We start from the raw sequence: 27,904 nt of genomic DNA on the forward strand, positions 1-27,904 counted from the left end.
GTGGAGGTATTCCCCTCCCTTGCTCTTCGTTTGATTAATTCCCTTTTCGACGGAAGGGTAAATGTTGATGATGGAGGACGACGAATTGGACGCTCATCAGGTTGATTCGGATTTCGAGCCGCAGAGCCGGCCTCGCTCGTGCACCTGGCCGCTGCCATGCCCGGAGGATTTCCCCGGTGTACACGAGGTCAGCGTGGGTCTTCCACTGGCCAACATCAAGGTGGAACCAGAGGACGTCCCGGCTTGCATAGCGGGGCTCGTGGGCGGAACGCCGGGAGAGCTGAAGCATCCAGCCGGCGCCCCGGCACCCACGGGCGCGACGCACCCATGCCTGGCTGGCGCGGCGCTCGATGTGACCGGACCGCTGCGCAAAGCCAAATCCTCGCGGCGGAACGCGTGGGGGAACCAGTCCTACGCGGATCTCATTACCCGCGCCATTGAGAGCACCGCAGAAAAGAGACTCACGCTGTCACAGATATACGACTGGATGGTCCGCTATGTGCCCTATTTCAAGGATAAGGGCGACAGTAACAGCTCTGCTGGCTGGAAGGTAAGGGATAAAACGCCTGTTGGGCGTTTGACGTGTTAATCACAGAGTGATAACAGCGAGTATTATTCCTATTCGCTTACCCATTATACCATGTTTTTTCACTCCTCGTGCCATACACATGTCACTATGGGATTCCGTATCGTTTACGCATGAATGGTGGCATGCGTCATCTTAGTTCATTACAGCCGTCAGTCATTCTAATCGATCATTGATGGCAGAATGTAATAGACACTGAAGTGTAGTCACTTGCATTGTGTGTGCGTGTGTCTGTGTAACAGGCTTTGCTCATCCCAAAGCAGCTCATGATGGGCAACAGGGTCCGTAGTGGAGCATGAAATCCTTTCACCAGGAGCAGCACCACAATGGTTCATGATATATTTCTATTTCTGCTGCGAGTAAATTAGTCTGTTAAATAATCAACTGTTCAATGTATTTTCATGCAAATAGCGGCACGCACTTTCTACTTATCAGTTTAAAAACGCATCAGCAGAGGGACACTTGTAGTTGGAGATCACAGGTCAGCTGTCCACGATGTAAATATTCAGACAGGTGTTCGCGACTGACCACAGTCCACCACTGCTGCCTGTCTGGCTGAGAGCCGAGAGAAACCTCCTGGACATCTATCTGCCCATGTTATCAGCCTCTTCATGTTGCTATTCATTACGGCCATCTGAGGACAGGGAGATCAGCAGGGCAGCAGTGCTTGTCCTCATGGTGCACCTGTGCTGAGCGGAGACCTTAAGTTGGATCTAAAAATACTTATTTCCAATGTGTGAGAAGTTAGAGGCTGTGCAGTGTGATGGCTCTTTGCGAAAGGCATTTTCAGTCATCGGAATCCTGCAGTTTTTTCTTTTTCTTTTACAAAATCAAGACCACTAAACAGGACTTCACATTTGCTATAGCCAAACATGTTTTCCAGCATAAACCCATTATTGAATAGGCTGTTAATGGTGATTGCTAAGATATCCCATTAAATACTTCCAGGAAGAATTATTGGCAGCCTCACCTGCATTTCTACCCACCGAGAACTATCAAGGCGTGTCATTCATATCATTAAGTACAATCAAAAACCAAAGTACTGGCATGTGTCCAACAACATGCATTCAGGTTTGCCTTCCAGTCCGTTGTCAAAACTTGCTGTATTGCTGTTGCGTAACACAAACTCTGTTACAGAGTTGAGCCTTAATCACGAGCACCAGACTGATACCTAAAGCCTGTCCCCTTTAAGTGAACTCTGATAAGGTGTGTCTCCAGGTGAACTTTGTTTCATGAGCACCAAGAGTGCAACCACGGGGCCTCTTTATCTTTAGCGCTAAAGTCCTAGTCTGCTATTTCTGAAACTGCAAATTAGGGGGGGGGGGTACAGTGGCAGTCTGAGGTCCGGGGCTGTTTCAGGCCACAGGCGAGAGATGGGGCCCATTCCAGGTAATGACCGGGCATTAGGTAAGTCTTTTAAAGCAAGCAGCCCTAATGTCAGTAACAGGGCTGACCTGGTTTTTGTCAGAGACAGAACGTTGTAAACATACACTTAGGAACCAAACTTACAGCATATGGAAATATTCACTCGTGTGCATGTACAGTAAAACCCTCATTTCTGATGCAACTGCCTACCCTGGCTCTTGCAATACATGCGTTCAACTTTTAAGTGAACCTGGCTCATCAAATGAGCATCCCAGTTTTTTTGTGTTGGGAGTGTGATAGAAATTTCCATGCAAATTATTTCCTGAAGGTAGTTCTAGAATAAAACAAGCTTTGGTGTGGACACATAAAACAACATGTTTTATGAGAGATTGACAGCAGCATTACATGTAAAGGCAGCTCGAAAGACCAAGTTTGACACGGTTAATATTAGGTCACATGTTCAGATTCAGTCCATGAACTCAGGAACCCAAATCACGCTACCTCCTCCCTCAACACAGGTGCACTCTCACACGTGTCATTTTTACAGTCATATCCGGCAATTATACTTGACAGCTGCATTTTAATCTCATTCAACAGTATCACGCATGAAAAGATTTGATGCGAAACAGACTGTTTTTTTGGGGGGGGGGGGGTTTAAACAAAAGAACTGTTGATAAGCTGCTGAGGAAATGAAATGAAGTGATATAGCTTGTCAGTTTGCGTAGGAGGTAAGCGGGCGGGTGGGGGGTTTAGTTGATGGCCTGATGATGGGTGCTAGACAGCCAGTTCACCTGGACAGTGCCATTAAGCTCCTATAAATACCAAATGGCTTCCGACTTCTTGGAAAGCTGCAGTATTCTGAGGTCATGGCTTCCTAATCGCCTCCTTACTGAGGGGACGTGATGCAGAATTGTGCACTCGTGAACCTGATTACACTTTCCGCCGCCTCTACTGCAGTGTCAAATAATGGCAACCCCGGTGGCCTTTATTTCCCAGTGTTCTGTTATACTAACTAAGCTGATCCAACGTAGACACGTGCAAGATGCTTTAAAGTTAGTGATCATTTCTGAAGCCCTGTATCTATGGTTGTGTTTTATGTCTTTATGGCTCATTATATCTGTATCTATATGTCCACGGCTGCATATGGATGCATACTGCATTGGTGCGTGGGAGAAGCACATGTCAATTTGAACAAAGCATCAGGGTTGGTATAGTGTGTGTGTGTGTCTTTTGTGGGGGCTCGTGAAGGGGGGAGGGGCTGTCTACTTCTTTCGGCGTGTGTGTTTGGGCCCGCTGATTGGTCTGACAGCATGTCACTGCAGAGGATGCTGCGTATAGTCTCACACTTGACTTCACAATCCCTCTAATGGTGGGGTTTACAGGCAACTTGGTGTGCGGATTGCCCTGCAGGCGCCGAGAAGTTCAGTAACTCCAAAGGGGGTTAGATACTGCCATTGTCGTGCTGAGGGTGGAGTCGGGGGCTGCTTTATTGTATATGTCAGCGTGGAAGTTTATGGTTGATGCATGCCTCTATAGTATCATCACATTATGTTTTGGGTGCATGCAATTGCAACTACAGTGCATCTATGGAATTTGTTTCTGCCTGCTTTAATGGACAACACATCGTTTCCCCTGCATGTGTTTGCAGGGCTTTTTGCGACGCTTGGGCAGTCATTTGCGCAGCCGGTCAGCTAGAGTGCCAGGCAGTCACCCAGACACTGTAATCCAGAGAGACTAGACCAGTATTTATAAAAGGTATTTCGGTAGCGGTCTGTGCAGGGCCAGCAGGGCAAAAGGTCACGGGGCTTCCTTTAATGACAGAAATTAGACGGACCAGAAAGATAGAAGAGAAATGTGACAGCGACTGTCGGGCAGAGAAGAGGAAAGACAAATTGCACGCGAGGAAAGGAATGAGGAGAGAAAGAAAGATGTCTCTCGAGCTATATGTATCGTCTTATCTTCTGTAAAGGCACACAACCCCTGTCTCCACAGGCATTAGTATTTATAACCGTGCTGGATCATATCACTTTATCTAATTGATTTATAGGTAAAGAGACAGACAGGCTCTCGTAATCCTGTCACTATGCACGGGCTCCAGCAGCTGCAGTAGAGAAACACTTGTCAAATATGAGGGATATGAATGTCAAATGTGCAGCAGAGAGTGTGTTTGCCAGAAGCTTAGCATGAAGTGGAGAGACTTGAAACTTTCTGTGTGTGTGCATTAGCTTGCATATGTCTGTTGTGTGTGTGTGTGTGCGTGTGGGAATGTATGCTTGTGTCGCCTGTTGATGGTTGGGGAGTCTGGAGAGACTGGAAACTACCCTAGACTTCAGCTGATTCATATTTTATCCTCCGTCTTGGCTCAGGGGAGCAGAGTAATTTGAGAGTGCGACAGATACACATGCGCGCACACACATTTACACACTCAGAAAACGAGAGCATATGATGCATGCTGGACAGATTTACGGTGCAGGGTTATGAGCACCTTACATCTCCCCTTGGCTCCATGCAGACGGAGCCGGGTTGGGTTCATATTCGGGTTGAGTTGGGTACCTGACGCCAAGAAGGATGCTGCCTTTTCTCTCTGCCTTTTTATTTTTTTTGTTTTTTCCTGCAGCTGTCAGGCAGCCGTGTGGCAGTTCATTTCTCACTGAAAATGATTAATGTACATGCAAATTACCAAAGCATGGGCACGCATTCAAATATGGGAGACAGTAATCAGGAGACAGTAATACGAAAAACAGCAGACACCCATGTTATCTCCCCTTTTATCTCCCCGCCTTTCTCTTTCGCTCCATCCATCTATTAGACATGCTTTACATTTCTTTTCCCTCCCTGCGTGGTTTTTGGTACAAGGGCCAATTGAGGTGAGGAGTCTTTCTCAAGAGAGCTATGGCGTCAGTCTCCTGCCAGTGATCCAGACTGCCTTAAGCAGTGTGCCTCCTCTCGTCTAAAAGAAATCTCATATCGCACATTATCTCAGAGATAATAGGATAACAATGCTGGATTTTCCCCAGCTCGACTCCTCTCAGCTATACCGGGTCTTTTGGAGCAGAATACAAGGGGATGAGACCGTCAAGTTCGCAATTCGACAGGGATGAACTAATTTGGATGTTCTTCTCAGCTGAGCTGCACTTCAGCCATTGAAGCATTTCTGGCCTGTTACCGCCGTTTGGTGACATTTCTCCGAATATTAAATACTGTTTTCAGTTTAGGCAAACTAAATTAACTGAAAAGTACAGTACAGTGAAGCAAAGGGAAATCGCCATTATTTTCCCATTGCACTATATTTAGGGTGATGGTTACCACTATTCCCTCTGGCTCATGCACACACGAACACACACATTTGCACGAGACACACAACACACTTGTGCCTCCTCGAACCGCCCATGGAGGAACACTCTGTTCTTGGGTGGGGTGAACCATTTTTTGGCAGAGGAGGGGGCTGACCGAGAGCGTAAGCCACTTTCTGTGGCTTGCTGTTGCTGTTTTGCCGTCTGATTTGTTGTGAAACCTGTCAAGACTCGCGGCGATTGGCTCAAATGGAAGGCGTGGCTCTGTTTGGTGAGCGCCCGCGGATTTCTTTGGCAAAACCATTCACAGCTGGAGGGACAGAATGTGGTGTGTGTTTCTGTCTGAGGCTGTGTAGGTTTGATGTCATGGAGATTTGATGGGGTGGGTGAGGGGGGGGGGGGGGGCACCAGCCTTGAGTGTTCCACTAGCGCTGGGTGATTAGAACACATCTTTTTTTTATATCCAGGGAAAGGGTTATGACATTTGGGAGGGAACAAGAAAGAGGTCTTCTTCGGTTGAAGGGTCTATATGTCTGGACTCACAGTGGACTTTCGGCATGCAGCCACAATTCCCCCATTCCAGCCAGATCCTATTGCCACCAGCACCTTCTGTGACTTGTAGTCCAACCAATAACAGTCGATGTGTTTCTTATATTCTGCTAGTTTAGAGGGAGGGCTCGCCGATCTTTGTCAGCTGAGTTAATAGTAATATTACTCCCAGACTTCTCAGAATTTAGCATTTTTCATTCATGACCATAAATACTTACCAAAAAAATGACTAACAGGCAGTAAATGACTCATCTAATCACTGGCTTACTTCTTAAAAATGTAATACCTCAGTTTCTCAATGTAATGCAGTTCAGAAAATGCCCATTGCTATTACCCATGCTCGGTCAGTAAAGCAATAAACAGGGATTACCTCATCAAAAAAGGTTTGTGTTCGATATTTGGCTTCTTTACTCAGTAAAGCGTTCTGTAGCTTATTCTAAGAGAAGAATCTGTCAGTTTCAACCCGATGGCAGCCCGTGAAGTTACTTTGTCCCAGAGAACCGTGGCTTTGTATTGCAAATGTTGTAAATGGCTTTGGCTATTCACTTCAGCGTGTGAATGAAACGTGTTAGGCCTCGTGGTGCTGAAAAATTGTGGTCTCTGTGTGGAGCAGCATGCTTGTTGCTCATCTGTGTCAATGTGCATAATGTGTGATTGTCGTGTGTGTGTGTGAGAGTGTATATGACTGCATTTCCCTCACTTTTCCCTGCATTAGAGCGTGAGTGTGTGTGTGTGTGTCTGTGTGCATGTGGGTGTGTTTGGGGGGGGTTGATGGGCTCAGTGGGAGCCCGGGTCCCGGGGGAACAGCTCTCGTTAATAATTCAGACGAGGCTCATTATCAAGGCAGTGCAGATTTCTCCCTGATTCCACCTTAATTGCAGGCAGGCTGCTCCACTCAGGCAGGCGGTAGTCACGCTGGGTCGACTCTCTGTCTTTTTTTTCTCTCTCTCTACAACTACAGGCCCTGCTCTGCTCCGCTCTGTTCTGCTCCGTCTCCAATACTCACCGCTATCACAGCAAGACGGCCCCAGGCTAGCCCACTCCATGTTAGCGAACACGGTAACAGCCGTCATGTACCAACATGCTATTTCTTTACACTTGAAGATGTGCCTCATATATTTCTGATGAGATGCAGACCATGGGCACTGTTTGGGCATCACTCTGGAATGTTTGGTTTAGTTGGCCAACCCAGACGCTCTCAGCGGGATGATGTGGTGGGTTGCAGAGCTGAAACATTAAGTGGATTAATTATAAGTTGATCAGCAGAAAATGAAGCGGGATCCATTTTGTTAATTGATGAATCATTTCAGTTATTTTTCAGAGATAAATGCGTTCAGATGTGAAGTTCCTAATGTCATTATAATATGAACATATATGAATGCTGCTCCTTCACAGTTTTTCTTTGGACATTTTGTGAACATTGCATATATAAAAAAACAAAAACTTTATTGACAAAAAAAGAATCATTAGTTGCAGCCCTTGTAGTTTTTCTGATTTATGGTTCATTACGACTGAAGTACCGGTTGTGTATTTGCAGATCAATCTGAAACATAATGTCGTATTATGATGCACACTACACAAAGCCTAATGTGTTTTGCTGTGGTTGTATGGTTTGTGATATATTATAATGGCCAGTTTATCCTTGAAATAGCCTATAGCATATTATCATACTGATGACACTATAGAACGTGTGTTGCCATGATTGATATCTGGCTGCAACAACACTCCTCTTCATGACCATTTATAGGCTTATGTAATGCGTCTTTTCTTCATAATTTACACTGACTGATGGGTTTGCATTCAGTCCATTCACTGAATCCCTGCCGAGAGAGCAACATAATGGGCCTGATCTTGTCATACATGTATATGAATATTTCAAATCAAGCCATTGTAACTAGATGGGGCTTTAGATAAACAACACAGATGCCTCTTCCTCTTTGCTCTCGCTGTAAGATGGATTGCGCTCCAAGCTGTATTTTTCTCCCGGCCTCAAAACTAACGTCTCACAAATCATGGTGCCCATATTTCCTAATTCAATTTTTCTCGTCGTCTGATATCTCTTCCTGTATGCAAGGGGATTGATGGCCGTGTGCACGTGTGTAGATGTGTGTGTTTACTCGCACGCGTATTGCCAATGCCTGTCCCTGAGAAAGAGATGATATATACCGAGCTAAACGGTGTCTTTCACAACGCTCCATCTCCGGACCCTCCCTGACAGCCACGTGCCGGGTCTCTCGCTCCTCTGCCTGTCCATCAAGCCCCTGTCGTGAGCCAAAGGATTGTGGGACGGGGAAAGGGGAGCGTATGAGGGCCGTCCATCAGTTTACCTGAGCTCGGCGGTCCCGGGCAAGTGATGGAGGGAGCCGGCTCACAAAGGGAAATGTAGTTAACGTTGAGCGATCGGAGCAGGTGGATAGAAAAAACAAAAGGGAGGGCAGTGGAGAGGAGGAGCAGCAAGAGTTATGTTCAAGAAAGATGCTTGTTATTCTAATGCTGGTGGATATGCTGCGGTGGGGCCATGCGCCCGCGTCTGATAGATGGAGCTTCGGAGGTCACCTCCGGTAGTGGCTGGTCAGGAACTGGCGCAGCGCCCCGCTGAGCTGTAATGTTTGCTCACCTGAGCTGAAAAGAGGAAACTGACCTTGGGGAGAAAACTAAAAATCACTTGTGTGGTTCTGCTTGGGCGTGTACATTTGTCTGTGTAAAACAACCCATGTGTGAGCAAATCTGCATGGGAGCCAGCATATGTGTGGGGAGCCTACAGGATTGGGGTGAGGTTGTTGGGTTATGAGGTGACTGTGAGACCAGCTGGAGTTGTGGGGGGGGAGAGAGAGAGGAGTGTTTTTGTGCTTTTGAAGGGAGGTATGGTCAGACAGGGGGGTGAAATTCTTCCCCCCCCCAATTGGATTTGTATGTCACTGGCTTGAATCTGGGTCAGGACACTGGGTCCGGTGTTTAGTATGCGGGCCGTGTGAGGTCTGAACTCCGAGTCTGCTCATAGCCCTGAATGAACCCAGCACGTCTGCCTCGCTCTGCCTCCTCTCCCCCTTTTCTCTTGGACCTTTTTTTTTTCATCTCAGTCTCTTCCCCGTCTTTCTCCTTTGTTTTTTCTCTCTGTGCCGAGAGCCTTTTTCTATCCCCTCCTCTGTCTCTCTGCCTTTTTTCTTTCCGCACCCCAGGCTTTTTTTTTTCTTCTTCATACCCTTCTTTCTCGTGCTCTCTTTTTCACTGTCAGTCACTCACGGCCTTCTCTTCTCTCCTCACTTGTTGTATTTCACACTCTGTCCTCCCCACAAAGTAGCCTTTTTATCACTCATTTCCCTCTTCCCTCGTTCATTTCTCCTGCTCCTTTCATGTGCTTTTGAAATCCCCTTTTCATCTTTAGCTCTCTCTCCCTTTTGCCTGCTCTCTCCCACACACACACACACACACACACACACACACACACACACACACACACACACACACACACACACACACACACACACACACACACACACACACACACACACACACACAAAAACACACTGGCTCATTCAGTCATTCCTTTATTATCCCAAAACTAAAGTGATAAATGGCTCTCTTTCTTCTCCGTAAATGTCACTCGGGGAATTGTCTCTGCTCATTGATTGACTGGAGTAGAATGATGGCCACACACGCACATGCGCCAGTCGCGCAACCGTGCACACGGGCACCAAAGAGACAGAAGAAGAAGAAGAAGAGAGAGCAGGGAAATGATATCTCATTAGAAGTACAGCTTGGCTGGAACTGCAGCTGTCAGGGTTAACATCTGGCCCTCACAGGTCCAGCTTTCTCTCAGCCGCTGATGCATCATTTGAAGAACTTGTGCGGTTGGTTTATAATGAAGCATCAATTCTCAACAGGACTTGGCATTCACGGGAGTGCTGGCAAGCTGAAGCTCGACAAGGGATCACTCACAGTTAAACAATCGGAGCAGGCAGGCCGGACCGGTCGTGCCATTCTTTTCTTTCTAAAGTGACGCAGAACGCATAAGTGTTGTTCCCAGTTTGATCGTTTGTCGTTAGCAAATCATTAAGTGTCAGGAAAGTGACAGCCAAGGAAACAGGAATCAGAGCCATTGTTCAGAGCCGACAGTGTACCGTGTGTGCGTTTAAGTAAGTGGGGGTTAATAATGCTCAGTCATTTTCTTAATGTCTCATTCACCCGGCCTCAGGCGTTAGAGCTTGATAAAGGTCAAGACTACTGGTGGTTGCATGTCGTCTTCCCTTATTTCATGCTCTTCACTGCACAGCAGGGAGGAGGGAACCAAGAAAAAAAGATAAAAAGGAAAGTCTGCGGCCACCCAGCAACGATGCTGATCCACGTCTCTTCATTCTCTGAACCTGGATAAAGAGATTTAATAGGGAGGGGGGGAGACGGGGGCGGCCGGCTTAGTCAATGAAGAGGGGATGAAAATATTAAATTGATAGAGAGACAAAGATGGAAAGACAATGAGAGAGGCAAGTGAGGAAAATGCAGAAGGAAAGACAGGAGAGATAGAATAGAGAGTAGATTATAGGGCATCCAAGCAGGACTGGAAGCCAGACTTGGCTGCACTTCAGCTCCACTCTGCACTTTTCAGCTCAAGTGTGCGTCCATTAGTGCACTCCCATTGCACTCAGAAAGCCATGCACTCTGAGATGCAACACACAAGCACATGCACACAAACACAGTACATTTCTTACATGCTGTTGATACATGCAAAGCCCCACAGACGTACAGTAACTCTGCCCTTACACACATTTACCCAAAAAGCTACACTGACCTAGTCCTGCTATGTTTCTCCCGCCCGTTTTCTCAAACACACGCACGCACACACACACACACACGCGCACGCACACTCCCGATCCCTTCACTGGCCACCAGATTGCTTCCCGTCAAAATAAATAATTAAATGGGTGCAATAACAGCTTCCGAAAAGAGATCCCTCAATTCGTGCAAAATGGGTAAATGGCATGGGGTGGGGGCTGCGGGGGGCGGGAAGGAGTGGTATTTCGGGAACACCCACACACATACATATGCATATACACACAATCTATTACATAAGGCAAATCATGACCCAAGAAGGTTTTTACGCAGTTGTGCAAGGGTAATTTGCCCCCTCCTCTTTAGCAATCAGCTTAGCGAAGTCTTTTCTCAAATCCTTACAAGTGATCCGTGCCTGAAGACCGGCCGGGGAGAGATCTAGATGAGTGCCAAGGAGACGCAAGAGGGGCGGCAGAGGGGATGCCGCTGGGTTCAAGGCCACGTGTGTTTGTGGCGCTGTCATTGTGCATTTCCAGGGCTGTGATATCTGGAATGGTGATTAGGAAAAGGTTGTAATTCATGCAAGGGAATTTGAGAGAGAAAGAGATACAGGGCTAGACTTTGATGTTCTTCTTGGTGCGTGCGTGTGTGTGTGCGCGTGCGCGTGTGTGTGTATGTGTGTGTGTGTGTGTGTGTGTGCGTGTGCGCGGGAGCATTGAGCAAGTTGCAGAGGATGTGTTGTCAAGGTTAACAATGCTACCTGGATATGATGGGAGAGTGGAAACTAGTGGCCGGATGTGTGTTTATTGACAGGGCTTGGCGTGGTTGGGAGCTTTACATCTTGTTTAACCGTGAAGATCAGTAATTTGGTCGAAATTGCCAAATCCCCTTGTGGGGATAAAAGCATGAGTCAGACTTTAATAAGGCTGCAACAAAGGATTGTTTTCATTATTGCTTAATCTATGGCTTATTTCTAATTCAGATAAGAATAGTTTAGTGCATAAAATGAAGACGATATGGGGACAAAAGCCGAATGCAAGCATCCAAAGAGCAAGAGTCATCTTGCGCCCATGTGCCACTTTTAAGAAAAGTCTCCGCGAGACGGAGGCTTCAGTTGTTTCGTCCTTGTATCTGTCCCACTATCCTCTGTTGCGCGGGGTCGCTAGTTCCATTTCTGACTTCACGCCATCCAAAAATCTTTTAGCAGAGCTGGCATCTGGCCAGACTGTACTGTTGTCATCAGCAGGGCTATAACACTAAACTACACTCTCAGCAGGTGCCAAAAGCAAGCTCTTAAATGTTTCTCTGGGACAAATATATTACCCAGTGCCAGTGGACCTAATCGGTGTGTGATAAATGCTCCGACAGTACAGCCAACAGATGGATCCTTGAACCTGGAACCCTACTGAGCAAGCAAATTAGGGGAGAATTAGCACTTGTGCTAACAAAGCTAGCTTTGTCAAAGCTGTTCCATTTGTGAAATGTCAGGCATGTTGATTCGGGTATTAAGCAGCGCAGGTCACAGCCCTTGAGGGCTAGACGGATCTCAGAGGAATCAATCACTCTGACTAAATAGAAGGAGTTGGTGAGGGGAACAATAGAGAGAGGCTGATGGCCGAGTGGTGCACAAATGACTGTGGACGTGAAGCATACTGACACGAAGTCGCAGATAAATGGATGGATTGATGGGTAAATGTACATGTGAATAAGCTGAAGGGCTGGCACGAACAACATGCAGGGGATGAAGTGCTGAGATGGAGTGTGGACGGAAGGCAAAAGATGCGAAAAGAGCTCCATGTCTCACATGTGTAGAACAGTTGTTTCACCTTGCTGCGGTTAAGAGTAGGTCAACTTGCAATGATGCTTACTGCAAGGAGAGGAGCGTCTGAGCGATGCAGAGTGGGTGAAAATGGAAGCAATGGGCTGAAATGGAAGGATGTGAACGGAGAAGGGGAGTAGGGTGGATGAATCTGGAGCTGGGGAAATGAAAAGCTGCAACGCACCGTGCTTAAGTGAGGGCCCGGCTTGAGAGATATGGGGAGGGACAGAGAGGGTCAATCAGAGATGCAGGGTGAAAGGGGGTAAGATGGATGGTTGACAGAGGGGAGAAAATGACAGAGGGGGCCACGATGGGGTCTTTGCGGTGGGGCGATTGCGTGACTGAGAGAAAAGTGCACTGCTGTGTGTGTAATGCTCTCAAGACGGATATTAAGCCGTGATGCCCGACTCACACAGTCACTGCCCCTCTCTCCCCTGTTCTCCTTTGCTCTCCTCCATTCTGCTCCCTCTCTCGCTCCCTCCGCGTCCACTAATGATCCTCGCGTCCTGCCACACTGCCAGGCTGAGTGATGCCCGCTGACAGTCGCACTCAGGCGGAAACGGTGCACCCCCCCCCCTTACAGGAGTGCTGTGACACACACACACACACACACAGACATACAAAGGTGTAGCACTTTTTCGCATACATGTATCAGCTTTTGCAAAGCTGCTGACAGATGTATGTGTGTGTGTGCGTGTGGGTATATGAGCATCACCCTGCTCACGGTCACATACTTACTGTAAATATGCTTCCATCCAGCTGCATCTGTCTACAGGAATTTGTTTGTGATTGATAGAGGTGGGCCATCGAGGTAATCACAGGGTACAGCGAGTTCAATAATGATCCCTCCAGTCTGTCTTTTGGCCTGTGGGCTTGATGACGAATGAATTTGGAAAAGCGAACATTTAAAAATAAAAATGAGAAGACAATACACAAAAGGTAATCGATTTTGAAGTTACTATAGATGCACAATGGTTTGCATAGAAATACTCTGCTACGTAGATATTGTTCATGTTGTTTCTGCGGATACGGCATCAAAGTTGCAGATTAGTCACTCGACATACTGCAAATGTAATCTACATAATTTTGCAATTTATGTGATGGAATTAGACACAGGGTGATAAATGCATTGAAGTATCCTGTTGACACCAGAGTGAAATCTTGAACTCAACCTCTTAAAGCACGGTGAGCATTGCCAATGCAGTCCTTTTTAAAAGGTTAATTCCCCTCTCAGAACCTCCACTGGTTTCCCTCCATCATGCCTAGAGTGTGTTGGCAGTCAAGGCAGGAAACTGGGGAGAAGGAGAGGGAAAGCAGCTTGTGGTGCTGCGACTTTTTCAGTCACAGTCTGTGCGGCTGAGGCCCCAATGCATGAGAGCATTCTATTGAGGTGGCATTTGTCGGTAAGAAATTGTTATTTAGTTGGACTCTACTCCTACAATCAAAAGATTGACATGGTTAACTTTTAAAACTGAAATACTGCTGTGATGCCTGACTACAGTAGTGGCTAGAAGCACACCTTTCTGATCAACAATGTTTTTGATAGCCAACAAGTAAAACCATCCAACCGATCCGAGCCGATCCTCCGATCCTGACTGCCGAGGAGAGGTTAGGATTCAGGTCACAGCATCTCACTCCTCTAGTTAGATGCTGTGAGTGTATGCATGTCGGTGTGTGTGTGTGTGTGTGTGTGTCTGTATATGCGTCTGCACGCTGGATGCTCTCTAATCCGTAGGTGGCCTCTATGGTAATGCAATGTCCTGGGAAGACGCGCTCACCCGCATTTCTGTTGCTCTCCACATGTTATCAAATTGTGTCTTGACGTCAGGACTTGAAATGACGATGAGGAGAGTAGTCGATGATGGGGACGCTGAGCCAAAATGTATCGCAGGGGTGAACGAGCAGGTCAGATTCAACTATAAAAGATGCATGTGAAGCATTAACATTCCCGGAGAACAAGCTCCAATGGAGAGGGCACTTTGGCCTTTATACGCCCCGCAATGCAAGCTGGTTAAGATTCAGTTCAACCCATCAGCGACATGTAACTCTAACTTCTCTGTGGAGGTAAAAGGCATTTCAGGTAAAAGAGCTCTTCACCTTGCTCTTCCGAGCCCTGTGGATTTCTTCCATCCTCTTTCTGAGATGTATCCACGTAGGGGGCGAGGAGCGACATACCTACCTCTGCAGTTTTAATGTAAACTTGTGTCTTTTGTTTATCCCCAGGATCTGTGTGTGTGCGTTAACATGACCAAGACATAGACATATTCATAAAAAGCCAGGGTGAGTCATTTTCAAGTCTTATACCGAGAAATCTAGTGTGCATCAGCTCAGCGGGGTGTGTGCAAAGGGAAAAGGTGGGGTAAACAATCGGCATGCACAAGGAGGAGAGAGGATGAGAATGAGGGATCATAGAGATTTTTTTTGTGTGTGTGTGTGTGTGTGTGTGTGTGCGCAGGCATGCGAGCATGAGCCAGTGTGTGTGCGTGGGAGAGGGCGTAAATGAAAGGAACAGTTATGCCGGGCCAGTCTTAATTAAGTTTTCAGGAGGCTCTTAAAAGGTCAGGGCACGCCTCTGCACCCCCTCACCACCACACCCACGCCGAAATCTCCCCCCCCCCCCATTCCTCCTCTCCCTCACCTCCCCGTTGCGATCTATCCAGTCATCAGCCCCCCATCTGTGCACATTAGCCATTCATGAACACACTCATTAGGGTGGGAGTTTGAAGCGATTGTGTTCACGACTCTGCGGCTGGAGCGTGGCGATTAATATTTCAGCATCTCCCGTCGAGGAGCTGAGAGCAAGTTTGGCCCTCTTAGGCGAGAGAGAGAGCGAGAGACAGAGAGGTAGAGAGAGAGAGAGAGTGCTTCACCCATCCCTTTTCTCCCCCACAAACCCCAACAAACCTTCCTCCCCCCCAGACAGTCTCTGCAACTTACAGTACGTTGCCCCCCTATTTCCAGTTATTGCACACACACTCATGATTTGGATACACATTTTTGCTCTCTCACACACACACACACACACACACACACACACACGAGACCCTAACTCAAACTGACTTAATTGGGCTCTTTTTGTTTCAGGAAACGGAGAGAGGAGGAGGGGAAGGAAGGAGGGTGGGAGGTAGGAGGGGAAAATCCTTCTTCTCTTGTCCCCCTCATCTCCTCTTTCCTCTCAGTTGGACAGGGGTGTCTTTCTCTAACTCTCCTTCCCGTTCTCTCCTTATGAGCTCACATTAAGTTGTTCAAGCTTGGGTCGGGGTGGGTGGTGTTCTTTACCGTATATCGGAGTCTATTCAGACGGAATCGATACTCTCCCTCGTTCATATTGTACACTGAATTTAAGGCAACCAGGAGCATCATGGGTTATCAGGCAGTCAATACTTGAAGCTCTGCTCCTGAATACAGAACTCACTTTGACCCGACAGGAGTTGAGCTCTCTTCTCCTTGATTTCACAAGCAACCTGCTTCAGAGGCCACGTCCACACAAACGTGAATTCATTTTGAAATGCGTCTTTTTCTCTCCATATGAATCTAAACTAAGGCAGCATTTTTGAGCACCACAGTCTTTTTTTTTTTTTGAAAGCAGCATTTAAAAGAAAAGTTTTAAATGCTGGTTCTGGAATATGGACAGAGCTTAATTGTATTGATATATTCTTATTCATTCCCATGCATGATGTTGTTTCTGAAAACTGTGAGGAATACTGATAAATGCCACCTATTAACCAAGGCTAATGGTATTTCTGGGCTGCCACATTAAGATGATAGAAAACAATTCAATTGTAAAACCAGTCACACACATTGAGGATTTAATCACATTAATATAACTTCTAATCACAGGGACATTTGTAGGCGAAGAGGAGGCGCCTGTGCTGTGTTTGCAGAAGCTTGATAAGTTGTCAATTTTACATTAGCGTTCTCGACGGCTCCGTTAACAGCGAGCGTTTATAGCCATCATTCACAATCAAGTCACTACGAAACGGAAAGATTCACATTGTGACAACATCGTGGTGTGTGTTTGGCTACACGGAAACACAAAGTAAAAGATCACAGAGAGTCTGAGGTGGCTGAGCGGCGCGTTACCCAGCTGATACTAGGCGGTGTACCGGATATATTTTGTATTCGTGCATTGTAATTTTTACAATGCCGTATTAGGGCCATTGCAGTTAAAAAAAACAAGGAAAAAGGGAGGGTAGGGGGTAATAATCTTGGCAAATTTGTGAGTTTCTTGTAAATTTGCCACTCCAACCTCAGACACTATCTGGGTTTTTTATCGTACATTTCCGATTTAAAAGATATTCTTTAAATTTTTTTTAAAAATCCCGGAATATAACCCCCGTTCTCCGGCTCTCTCATTCTTATTCATTTTATACCGACAATGGCGCTAAATTTAAGTGTGTACCGCAAACATTTAGAAAACAATCAGAAAATGCAAATTTTGTGAAAAAACAATTAACATGGCATGAGAGAAAATTGTGATCACAACTGGTGAAACAACTTGCAGTGTGTTCTTAAATAACCGTACGCACGCTATATGGAGGAATGGTTGCAGTTGTGTGCTTTGTCCTGCAGTTGCATTGTATACATAAAAAGCATATGAACAATGCTCTGTATGTATGTTTGGCTGAACGGGTCTATTCTATGGTTTGAAGAATAGTGGGAGTAAGTGAAGGTCAAGGTTGGTTAGGAGGAGGCACAGTTACAGACTGCTTTCATACAGCTTTTAACTACCAAAGAGTGTACCACTCTTTCAAGCGGGCCCCCACATTCAAGACCCTGCCCTTTGTTCCCCCAACGTCCTTTTTGTTCTTCACCCACCTCTGCCCTTTTTACCCCTCCCCCTACAGATGCACTCCACCCCCCATCCTCCAACTCCCTGCTTTTCATTCCGAGCATGGCCATTTCCATCTTCTCCGTGAAGGTGTGTGAATAAGTGGGAGTCTGCAGGCTGAAGTGTTGCATGTGGGTTGGCATTCATGGGAAGCAGTGGTTGGTGCGGCGCACACTGACGGCGAATGAAGTTCCCCTGCACCTCATAGCCCTATTAAACCGCTGCCCCCTACCTCTACCCACTTCACCCCCCACCTCTTGCCTTGTTTCTCCCCCGAGGGAGAGAGTTGGCAGGGAGCAAGCCGGCTGCTATGGCAACAACAAGGAACCCTCCCTCTCCCACAGGTCTCCTTAGCAACTGGTAGCTTGGCATTGCGGTAATGAGTGTGCCCGGTGTGCCATGCTTTGTGTCATGTTGGCATGTGTGTGTGCAATGTACGTGTGCGACGGAGTGACTGCCTGTGTGCATGTGTCGTGTGTCTGAGCATGTATGTGTTGTTGTTTGGTACAGTTTGCCAATTTAGGTGAGAGTTAAAATGTGTGATGACAAAGAGATGTAAGAAAAAGAGATGTTGAAAAAGAGATGTAAGAAAAAGAGATGTTGAAAAAGAGATGTTGGTGCTGGTTCAACAGAAATTGTGAAGCTTATTTTATTAAAATTGAACAAAAACTGGTACTTGACTGACTCTTCTCTGTGTGTGTGTGTGTGTGTGTGTGTGTGTGTGTGTGTGTGTGCTGCAGATGTGTGCCTTTGTTTCTGTGTATTTGTGCATAATTTCTTTTCCTTCACCGTGATTGCGGTCATTCTTCTCTGTACTGTGAAAGTGAAGCAATTAAAGGGACGATCCAATGAATTTTGCATGGCTGCCTATGAGTTTCCTGCTCTGCTGAAATTAAATTAAACGCTGAGAATGATGTTTATTAAAGTGCGATCAGAGGTGTGCACTGACCTTTAGAATGTGGGAAATGAGATTCTCATTGTTATGAATGAGATTATGTCGAGGCCGATTGTGAAAAAAGCCTGGGTCTGCATCGATGCCGTCATTGGCAAACAGTTTTTTTTATATATAGCAAAGGGAGGTTTCAGTATAATCAAATCCACACTGTGCCTGTTGGCTATTAAACAGACTGATACGCAAATATAGACACACAGGCGCTTACATAAATGCAGATTGACTTGTGCACGCTTGCACGCACGCATATCATGCAGATCTTGTAAAAAGAGCTGTAAAAGCCTCCCCAGAAACGTGTTGATCTTTAACAAAAGCATGGCAAGCCCAGTGGAAAATGTTAGTTTGCTCCCTAGTCGAGGTGTGAAGTGCGAGCAGGCGGACGGCCCCACAGGTGGCCCAGCCCAAACACCTGTTGTGTGAATCCTCAGTGGGAGGGTGCAAGGTCTGCCTACCTTGCAGGTCCCAGTGGAAAAACCACACCCATGCTACCCTGTGGCACATGCTCCTTCATGTGCTCCTTCACACCCACTCTGAGGCTCCCCACGTTTTGTGCGTGGGCGTCAGACATGCTGCCCAGATTGTGTCCTCTTTGCGCCCACCGGAAACACTCAGCTGTCCCTGGTATCAGGCAAGCGGATTTTCCGATCCCCTGTCCGGGTCTCAGATGCTCTACTAATCTGTCCGCGTCTATTTTTACCCAGCAAAGCTGCGGCAGCCCTTCTCTATCCCACACCCTGCCACCCCGATGCCAACCCTTCCCTTGGCGCCAGGCTGGGCACGGCGATTGGATGCAATTAGTGCACAGTCAGGCAGGAATCCCCGACCAACTCCATTACACCCCTCTCCACAGCCACTTCCTGATCTGAGGCTACCAGACACTACCACACACTTGCTTTCCATTTTAAGCCTTTTTATAAATGGCACTCCTGCAGTGTTGTGGAATAATAGGGTCGAATACCGAGCACCTTTCACAGTGCTTGAATCACTCTACTGTGCAAACGCAGTCTTTTCAAGTACAGTGGCAACCGAGGGAATGCACATTTGAATTGTACCTGTTTAGATTTGGTGTGAGGATTAAGTGAAAATTCTGTATTTAATAGGACAGCTACTGGAGAAAAATCCTTGAGTTACACAGAATAATTCTAGAAGAAAGTTTTCGACTCTTTCCTGTAAATCGTATTTATTCATGAAATTAAAAATGCTGCCAATCCTCAGGGATACAGTGAGATATGCATTTCCTAATCCCAGGTTTATTTCTCCCCCAACAAGGGCTGCAATGTGCCTCGCATGCCAATGCAGTCGTGACCACTGCTGTGGAGGCGATGATGGCATGTGGCAGAGAAGTAACTGTTTCTCACCTCCTAATAAAAGAGACTCCTGTTTAATCTTTTCAGTTTGATTGCATTCCAAAAACAGGCCTGTCTGCCCATCTGTCTCTCTTAAAGAATCCTCCTAAAGGGATTTTAATCATCTAACTCTGGGCTTCTCAGGCAAATAGCTCCACCTCTCTCTTTCTCTCTCGCACACGCTCTCTCTCTCTTACAGACATACGCACATACAAACTATTTCCAATTTTCTTTCTTGTACTCACTGTCATAGTCTCACTTGTCTTCTCTCACTCCCTGATACACCATATCATCTCAGCTGCATTGTGCCATATCTGTGCAGCCATTAGACCCTTCAGTCCCTCTTCAAGTCCCCCTCAGACACATAAAATTCCCCCAACCCTGTCCCTATTAATCCACATGGCTCTAAATTCTTTATTTCCCTTCAAAGGGACAACGCGAGCCGTGACATCAATCATGGAAAGCGAATATTTAGCCGGTGCTAATTTCCACCAATAGCCTGGAGACAGGCTTAGCTGACAAAACTCATTCCTGTGCTGAACAAAACTGCTTGTGTTGAAACCTCCCCTCCCCCTGATCCCTCCTGCCTTCTGCACAAGCAAAAACAGCATCACAATAAACACAGTTAGTGCTTCTGTAACTCCCCCTTGATTTAGGCTTATCAAATGAATGTGCACCATAGAGGGATACCCTTTGACAATACATAATGGCTCCATTCTGCATGAAATGGTTTGGTAATACCAGTCGAGTGTGGCAAACGGCTTTGCTCGGTGCCACTATAAGAACAGCTGCTGTGTTCTTAGCTGGGCAAGCGCACCACGCTGCTTCACCCTTAAGGTTGTTTGAATCGGGTGAGTGGTTTCTTTTTGCTGGTTCCCAGACCCCACTCACAGTCCTTAGTTCGTCACTCAGTTCTGTTTGAATGAGTGCACATTCACCACAAGATGGGTCCTATAAACCGTTTGACCCGTTTCCTCGCCCCTCTGTGTGTGTGCATGTGTGTTGGTGTGTAAGCGGGAAAACCCCTGAGTGGGCTCCGATGGAGGGGGATGGGGCGAGTGGGCATCCCTTTGTGTGACGCGGAGGGGCCCCTTGAGGGACCTCTGTATTCCCACCCTCTACCCCCAGGCCCCTCCAACTCCTGCTGTACCCCCTGGCACAGCTGCCCCCATGCCAGTCATTTGGGTTGTCCCAGATGAACCATTGGGCCCAACATAGCATCCCCTGCCCCCATACTCAGATACTCAATGCTAACGCCTGACTGACAACAGAGGGCTGCATTGGGCGCCAAGCCAATTTGTACAAGTGGGCACAGTCACTTAACTGACAAGCCTGTGGCAGTTAGACATTGTTGTGTGAACAGTGGGTATATGGCATATTGAGCACTGATATGGGCCTCATAATGCAGGTGGATTGAATAGTTAGTCAGACCTCGATGTGTGCGAAGCCTCAGCACTGATAGCCATTCAACTTGATTGATTCCCAACACTAAATGGGCCTCTCCAGTCCCTGAATCAAAGCCAGTTTGCATTGAAGGAGAGAGAACAGGAGAACAATTGATCGGTATTTTCAGTTTTCCGAGAGCCAAATGAATGGTTCTTCAAGAGAATCATGATGGATGAATTCAAGGAACCAGTTTCTGCTCATCAACAAATATTTAGCAATAATCTGTCTGACCAGATGCACACAAGACAATTTCTATATGTCCTTCCTTGAGCCAGTTAAAAAAAAAACCTCGAACTGCATATCCACCTGTGTGTTGTGGAAATAGGTGTTAACATGTCAGATTTGCTCAAAAAGAACCAAAGCTTTTAATCTGAGGACAAAGAGGTCTGTTCTGCGGCTTGCTATCTATTGTCGAAATATCTAAATCAGCTATTAGGATGTTTAGGCCTGAATGAGAGTAGAACCCAAGCTGATTGTTTTCCTGCATCCAGTATAACCTTGTTCACCTTAATTTGCTTTGATTGGTCCATAAACTCTTACCCTTATCCTCTTTTACTTCATGTCCAAATTAACCCCTTTCAGCCTGATTGAGTTGTGTTTGTAGGCTGAGGATGAGGATGGATGTCCCTGATAACAAAACAAAGAGGTCACGCCACTACTTATGGCTGTCTGTTCTTTTCAGTATTATGGGACCAGGCAGTGCATCTCTCTGCATAAGCCCAGCCACGGGTTCATTCATTATTTAGAGCCCTCTCCACTAGGCCCATTGTATTAAAGGGGTATGATTTGAATAGGAAGCAGCTTCCCGGACCCAGGCGTGTGATGTGTGTGTTCCTCACTGTCATTGTATGTTTCTGTGGGCTTCATCCATCTGCCCCAGCAAGCCGGGGGGCTGAAAGAGAATTTCCATTTTATGAATATTTAATATATAATAAAGTTTTCAATTTTATTCTATACAACCCGTAGGGGTGGAAATGTGGCAAAGCCAACCCTCAAGGACAGAGCACAGAGTAAAGGTAGTTGAATCAATGGCGGCATCAAAAATGCGGTCAACATCGCTGCACTGCCTTAAAAATCTAGTAAAATGCACAAACATCAGGAATAGTTTAACACTACATCCTATAAGGGGTTTAGAGTGTCCCTATTTCCCACATCTCAAACTTCCCTTATACTGTATTACTATTGGATCATCACATATCCGTGCTGCCTGCTGTGTTCGTGGTGACCTGGCATGGCTCTGTGTGAGACACCCAGCTGGGAGTGCCCCTGAATCAACTTGGGATTAGCCCAGGATTGTCTGGGATTACTCGGGGATGGAGGGGGATTAGCAGTGACTGCTTGTTTCGGGGGCGTGAGGGCCATAGGCTGGCCAAATTGCCCCTGACTCAGACTCAGGGAACAGCAGGCGGACAGCACCACACCCACAGTGGAACCACCTGCAACCTGAGCTATTCTTAGATTCTAAAACACACAAACAGGATGACGGAGAAAAACATGTGGTGGAAAACTACGCGACAGGAAGCCAGCAGCTAGTGATGATGATGATGATGCCATTACTGGCCACCGTCCGAAATCTCTCAAATCTCTCTAGCAGGTGGATTCATCAGATAAAGAGGGTTTGGGATGATGACAAATCCCTCCAAGTTCAATGGGGCTGCTCTTCCCTCATACGGGGATAAATTGCGATTTGACAGGTCACACAGAGTTGCCTCATGAAGTGGTTCAGCTCTCTGAAAGATTCCCCATTTGCAACCAGCCGTGGTGGAATGCCATGAAAGCTTACATATGTTTTAATTCAGGCATACGCGGGACTTGATGTGGATGAGTTGGAGTGGTATGATAGGTGGATGATCCAGCCAGGGTGAGACGGGGAGTTGGCGTGGCACGTAGAGAAGCCGTCAGAAGCAGGGAACGGGCATCCCCTGTGGACCTGCACTGCTGAGATGAAAGACTGTTTAGTGTTGGAGCAGCAGCATCAAACAACCGCCTCCTCTTGCATCCTTTCCCCCATCCCCCACTCTCCCTCCCTCACTCTCTAGACTCTAACCACAATATGATATAGTTCTGCCGTTGCACGTTTACCCGGTTGCCGTGGTTACCCAATGCCAGAGGTGTCACAGCGAGATAACCCAAAGAGGCATTCACAGATCACCTGAATTCTGGTCGTCTCCCATTTATGTGTTCTCCGCCGCAATTCGATTTATTTGTTTCCCTGCAGTGCAATTCAGTGTGAATACAAATAATCCACAACATAATGGAGATGGTGGAAGTGTGAGTACCCCTCGATCTGAAACAATCTATTGTCCCAGTATATTCCTCAACCACAGGAGGTGCTTTTGATTTGATATTCTCCTGCGTGAACATCAAAATGCCTCACGCACAACAAAGAGCAGAACAGCAACGACAGACTATGTTGCACACCAGGAACCTTCAGCATTCACAAACCCATGAGATAAATGATAGTAAAATGAGAATAAAAAAAACCTATATCCTATGAATTACTGAGTCAGTGACTGTACATGCCCGTGTAGAAGATAATGGGAAAGTAATTGGTGACACTGTATAATTGAAGGCACAGAGATTGAAAGGAGAAGTGGAAATTGACTGTTGTGTGCAAAGAAGTGTGTGTGAAATAAGAAAAATACTAAATATGTAGCACTCCGTGACAAGAGAGAGAGGGAGCGTGATAAAGACAGAACAAGGGAGGGAGAGGGCGATAGGCAGTGAAGGTAGATGTCGGAGGGTGGGATATATCCATTAGCCTCCCTTGCTCCCGGCACAATCTTCCAATACATCCTCCCATTCAAGCTACGAGAGCGAAAGAGACAGGGCTGGCGCTAAGCCAGACTGGCACCGACTTCAAACATACAGTATGCCCAACCACCGCAGCTTACATCAGCCCGGCTGAAAGCAGAAGTAGAGGATGACAGATGGATTGATGGAAATGAAGGTGGGAGGATTGACGTACATAAGGAAAGTGTCTTGACACCGAGTCTCAGGTCATTTCAGGTTGGTCGAGGCTGACAGTGTTGTGCTCTGTGCCAGCTGTAGCTGTCCTTCGAACATGTTTGGGTTTTTGAATGTGCTCTCAATTTTTTTGAATTTGGTTGACACTGATTGCTGTTGTGCCTCTACTTCTGTGTGTTTTATATATCTAATAATAGACGTGGAAGCAACGTTATAATTTGGCACATTTTCTTTATGGCTGACCATGTATTGACTGAATGATTTATGGGTAGGTTTGTCTGTATTGTTGATTTTTACATTTGATGTAATATTCTCATTTTCTTTTGGAACAATTAGAAAAGCAGTTTGCATACAAATTAGAAGTGATGAATTACAATTTAATTTGATCTCTTACTCACCGTGTGTCTCTCTGATCTCTCGGCAGAACTCCATCCGACACAACCTATCCCTCCACACACGCTTTATCAGGGTGCAGAATGAGGGAACAGGGAAGAGTTCTTGGTGGATGCTGAACCCAGATGGAGGGAAGATGGGCAAGTCCCCCCGCCGGCGAGCAGTCTCCATGGACAACAGCACCAAATACCTAAAAAGCAAAGGCCGCGTCAGAGGCAAGAGGGTTGGCCGTCCTGGGATAGGAGCAGGGTCTGTTGTGGTTGGGCTCCAGGGTTCCCCCGACCAAAGCAGCCCACCACAGAAAGGCCTCCCAGGAGCTGGAGGGGCATCTGTGACAGAAGGAGAGTTTGATGCTTGGACAGACCTCCATTCCAGGGCTAGTTCATCAGCCTCCACACTTAGTGGTCGTCTGTCCCCTATCCTCGCAGAGGGAGAGCCAGAGGAACCAGAGGAAGGTGGCCTGTCCTGTTCCACCTCCCCCCACCTCTACCCCTCACCGACCAGTGCCCACTCTCCATCCAGGGGGGCAGGGAATCTCTGTCCTCCCCTTGAGCAGCTGCCTCAGCTGGCTAACCTGACTGGTGCTATCAGCCTGGATGAGCAGCTGATAGAGGATAGTTATCACCATCACCCACCGCAGCAGCAACACCAGCAGCATCCAGCAGTTAGCAGACATAAGCTTCAAACCCCTGTCTACCACTACAGCTCTGGAGTGAAGGGGCAGAGTCCCTATGGTGCAGGCATCTATGGTGCAACAGGCATGGGGATGCTGCGCCACCACTCACCCATGCAGACCATTCAGGAGAACAAGCCAGCAAGTTTCTCTGGAACCATGCGGGCGTACTCCAGCACCAATGCCCTGCAGAGTCTGCTTACAGGCGGTCCAGTTAGGCAGCAATACTGTTCCAAGGACATGATGCTGGGACAGGAGAGGGAAAGCCATCCTATGATGGGGCAAGCTAGTAACGGAGCAGGCTCCAACCATCACAGCCACCACCCTGGCCACCTTAATGGCCACAGCCACAATGGACCTCATAGTCACAGCTCAGCTCACAGCCATAACAGAACTCACAGCCATACAAGTAGTTATAATCACAACAATGTCACCAACCACAACCACAACTCACCTCACAGCCTCGCTCACAACGGTCACACCCTCAGCCAGAGCCATAACCACACACCGCCCCGGGCTGTGGCCCTCATCCCACGTGGCAACGGCAATCAGCTGCAGACCTACAACCACAAAGCTCCCTACCTGTACAGCCCCCCATCACATGCCCACCTCCCCGCCTCCACCACCCTGCCCCCAAACCCAGCAGGTATGCTCGGCATGCCCCAGGACTCTTGCCATGTGGCCGCCGCTCCACACCCCCGTCACAACCACTACCCCGATCCACAACACCAAGGCATGACAAACGGACCATACCACCATGGCCAGGGGATGGGGAATGGGAGCATTGGTAGCAACTACCATGGCTATCACCAACCTCACCCCCATGAGCGACTACCAGCTGACCTGGACATTGACATGTTCCACGGTAGCTTGGACTGCGATGTGGAGTCCATCCTCCTCCATGACATTATGGACTCTGGGGAGGAGATGGACTTTAACTTTGACTGCTCCCTAGCCCAGGGGGTGGGCATCGGCATGGGTATGGGCATGGGTGTGACCATGGGCATGGGGATGGGAATGAGCAGTCTGACTGGTCCACAGCAAGCTCATAGCAACCAGAGCTGGGTGCCTGGCTGAAGTCTGGGACCACACATCATACCCTCTGAACTAAAATAACTACCCTACCCATGAAGCACTGTGCTCAACTGTGACATTCCTGACTTGACACAGATACTTTAAGACCAACACTCCCATCCCCCTTTGTTGTCTTGACAATTCTTCTGTCACCCTTTCCTCTTTTGATACCCCCCCCCCCCCTCCCCTCCGAGAGATGTAGTTCACGTCACATTAGGTTTTTCTTCATATCAGCTATACTGTGATGACAATCTCTCAGCTGTGCTTGCCCATCATCGCTTCTCATCTACCATGAGAACTGAACTCTCAATGCACTTTATTGCAAGTGGGTCACATCTCGCAGTGCAACGGGTTCACAGAGCAGCTCAGGCAGAGCTTGGCATGTTTTGTAAGGTGGCTACAGAATTTGACGGCACCAAATGAGGAAATCACAGGCTCCGTTGATAAAGTCTCACATCTTGGCATTGAATTTAAATCAGACTCTTTTTCTCATATGCTGAGAGGGATAGTGTTTTTTTTGTGATTAGAACCGTGAGGCCTTAGACATGGCCTATTCTTCATAACTCACAAATTTTAAAATAGAATAATACAATATTATTGATTTTAACCCTTAAATTTGACATGGGTTTCACAGCATACAGTATATTTAAATAGAGATCTGGTCATGATTTTAATGATAACGACATTCACATGCTCATCAGATCCAGTTAATTATCTCACTCCGGCAGTCCTGGTTTTTACAGCTACATGCATTTAGTCCTTGGGGCTTTGACTTTTCTCTTGGATGTAATGTTTTGTCAGTGCCCTTTTGCCTTCGGTTGGAGAATATTGTCACGACACCGTTAAATTTATTTTTATCATTACTGGCTAGCATGCAATTTGGTGGATTAAAATGTTGTATCACCTTATCTCACCTGCGCTCCTCGTGCCAGTTCCCTCTCTCTCTCTTCCGCTCTCTCTGCCTGCCAGTGGCGACAAAGTGACCATTCCTCACACCGAGCCATTAACGTGGCTTGATTGAAATTCAGCATCTTGCTTTTAATCTCCAAAGTGATGCGACAGCGATGCGTCATTATTGAGAATCTAATACGTTGTCCTCCCATCTCACACCCCGGCCGTCCGGGCGGCCGCTCGCCTCTCCAACTTAATGTTTCAAGAAAGCGAGACAAAACTGTGATTAACGCCAAGTCACTCTGCCTGCTGTCCTGCTCTGAGAAGGGCCAATGTCACTGTCCGCTTGCCGGTACAAAAAGGAAAAAATGGAGACAAGGAGAGAACAAAAGTCTGTTGTGGCAGTGGGATCAGTCATCAGCCTCAGTTTCCGTACTCTTTGGGTGTGTGTGTCTGAAAACAGGTAGTGTATTCGTCTTGTAAATCATCCCCAATGTCTGTATTTTGTATTCCCCTGTTCCCATGTTTTCAGTCCTTATACCTGGAGCTTCAAATACTCAAATAGGCGCAATGGAAGGCAATTGAGGAGAAAACAATCAGCTAATCCGAGTGGCATGAGTCTATGTCAAACAGGGTTGTAATGCCCCACAACCATCCACATCCACTTTTTGTGTGTTTATTCTGTTGTCTTGTAGTTGTTGTTGTATTGTTGAAATTCTAAGGACCAACGAGGACAGCGCTGAAATATCCATAGTGTAAGGAGTGAAATGATGTTGGTAGTGCAGTATGACCTTCCTATGTTCCAATACCGTGCACCCCTCCCACCCCTCAATTGTCTCTGTGTTTGTGAGTGTGGGATTCTGAAGCTTCTCACTGGCCTTGAGGGAGGAAAAAAAAGACCCCTATTCTCCAGTTCCCTTAAGGAGACTCCTTGCGCTTGGTCTGCACCAAG

At 47.1% G+C, this 27,904-nt stretch overlaps 1 protein-coding gene across 1 annotated transcript; it reads left to right on the plus strand.

Annotated features, from left to right (window-relative positions):
- Positions 1–61: 61 nt before the first annotated feature.
- On the plus strand, positions 62–27,904 carry LOC306782577 (forkhead box protein O6-like; the record flags this gene model as incomplete). The annotated part of the gene is made up of 2 exons (XM_079276009.1): positions 62–550; positions 24,346–27,904. The coding sequence occupies 2 exons, from the start codon at positions 62–64 to the stop codon at positions 26,062–26,064; spliced, it is 2,208 nt and encodes a 735-aa protein (XP_079132135.1). The 3' UTR covers positions 26,065–27,904.

Source organism: Melanostigma gelatinosum (assembly GCF_949748355.1).
Source record: "Melanostigma gelatinosum genome assembly, chromosome: 9".
Lineage (NCBI taxonomy): Eukaryota > Metazoa > Chordata > Actinopteri > Perciformes > Zoarcidae > Melanostigma > Melanostigma gelatinosum.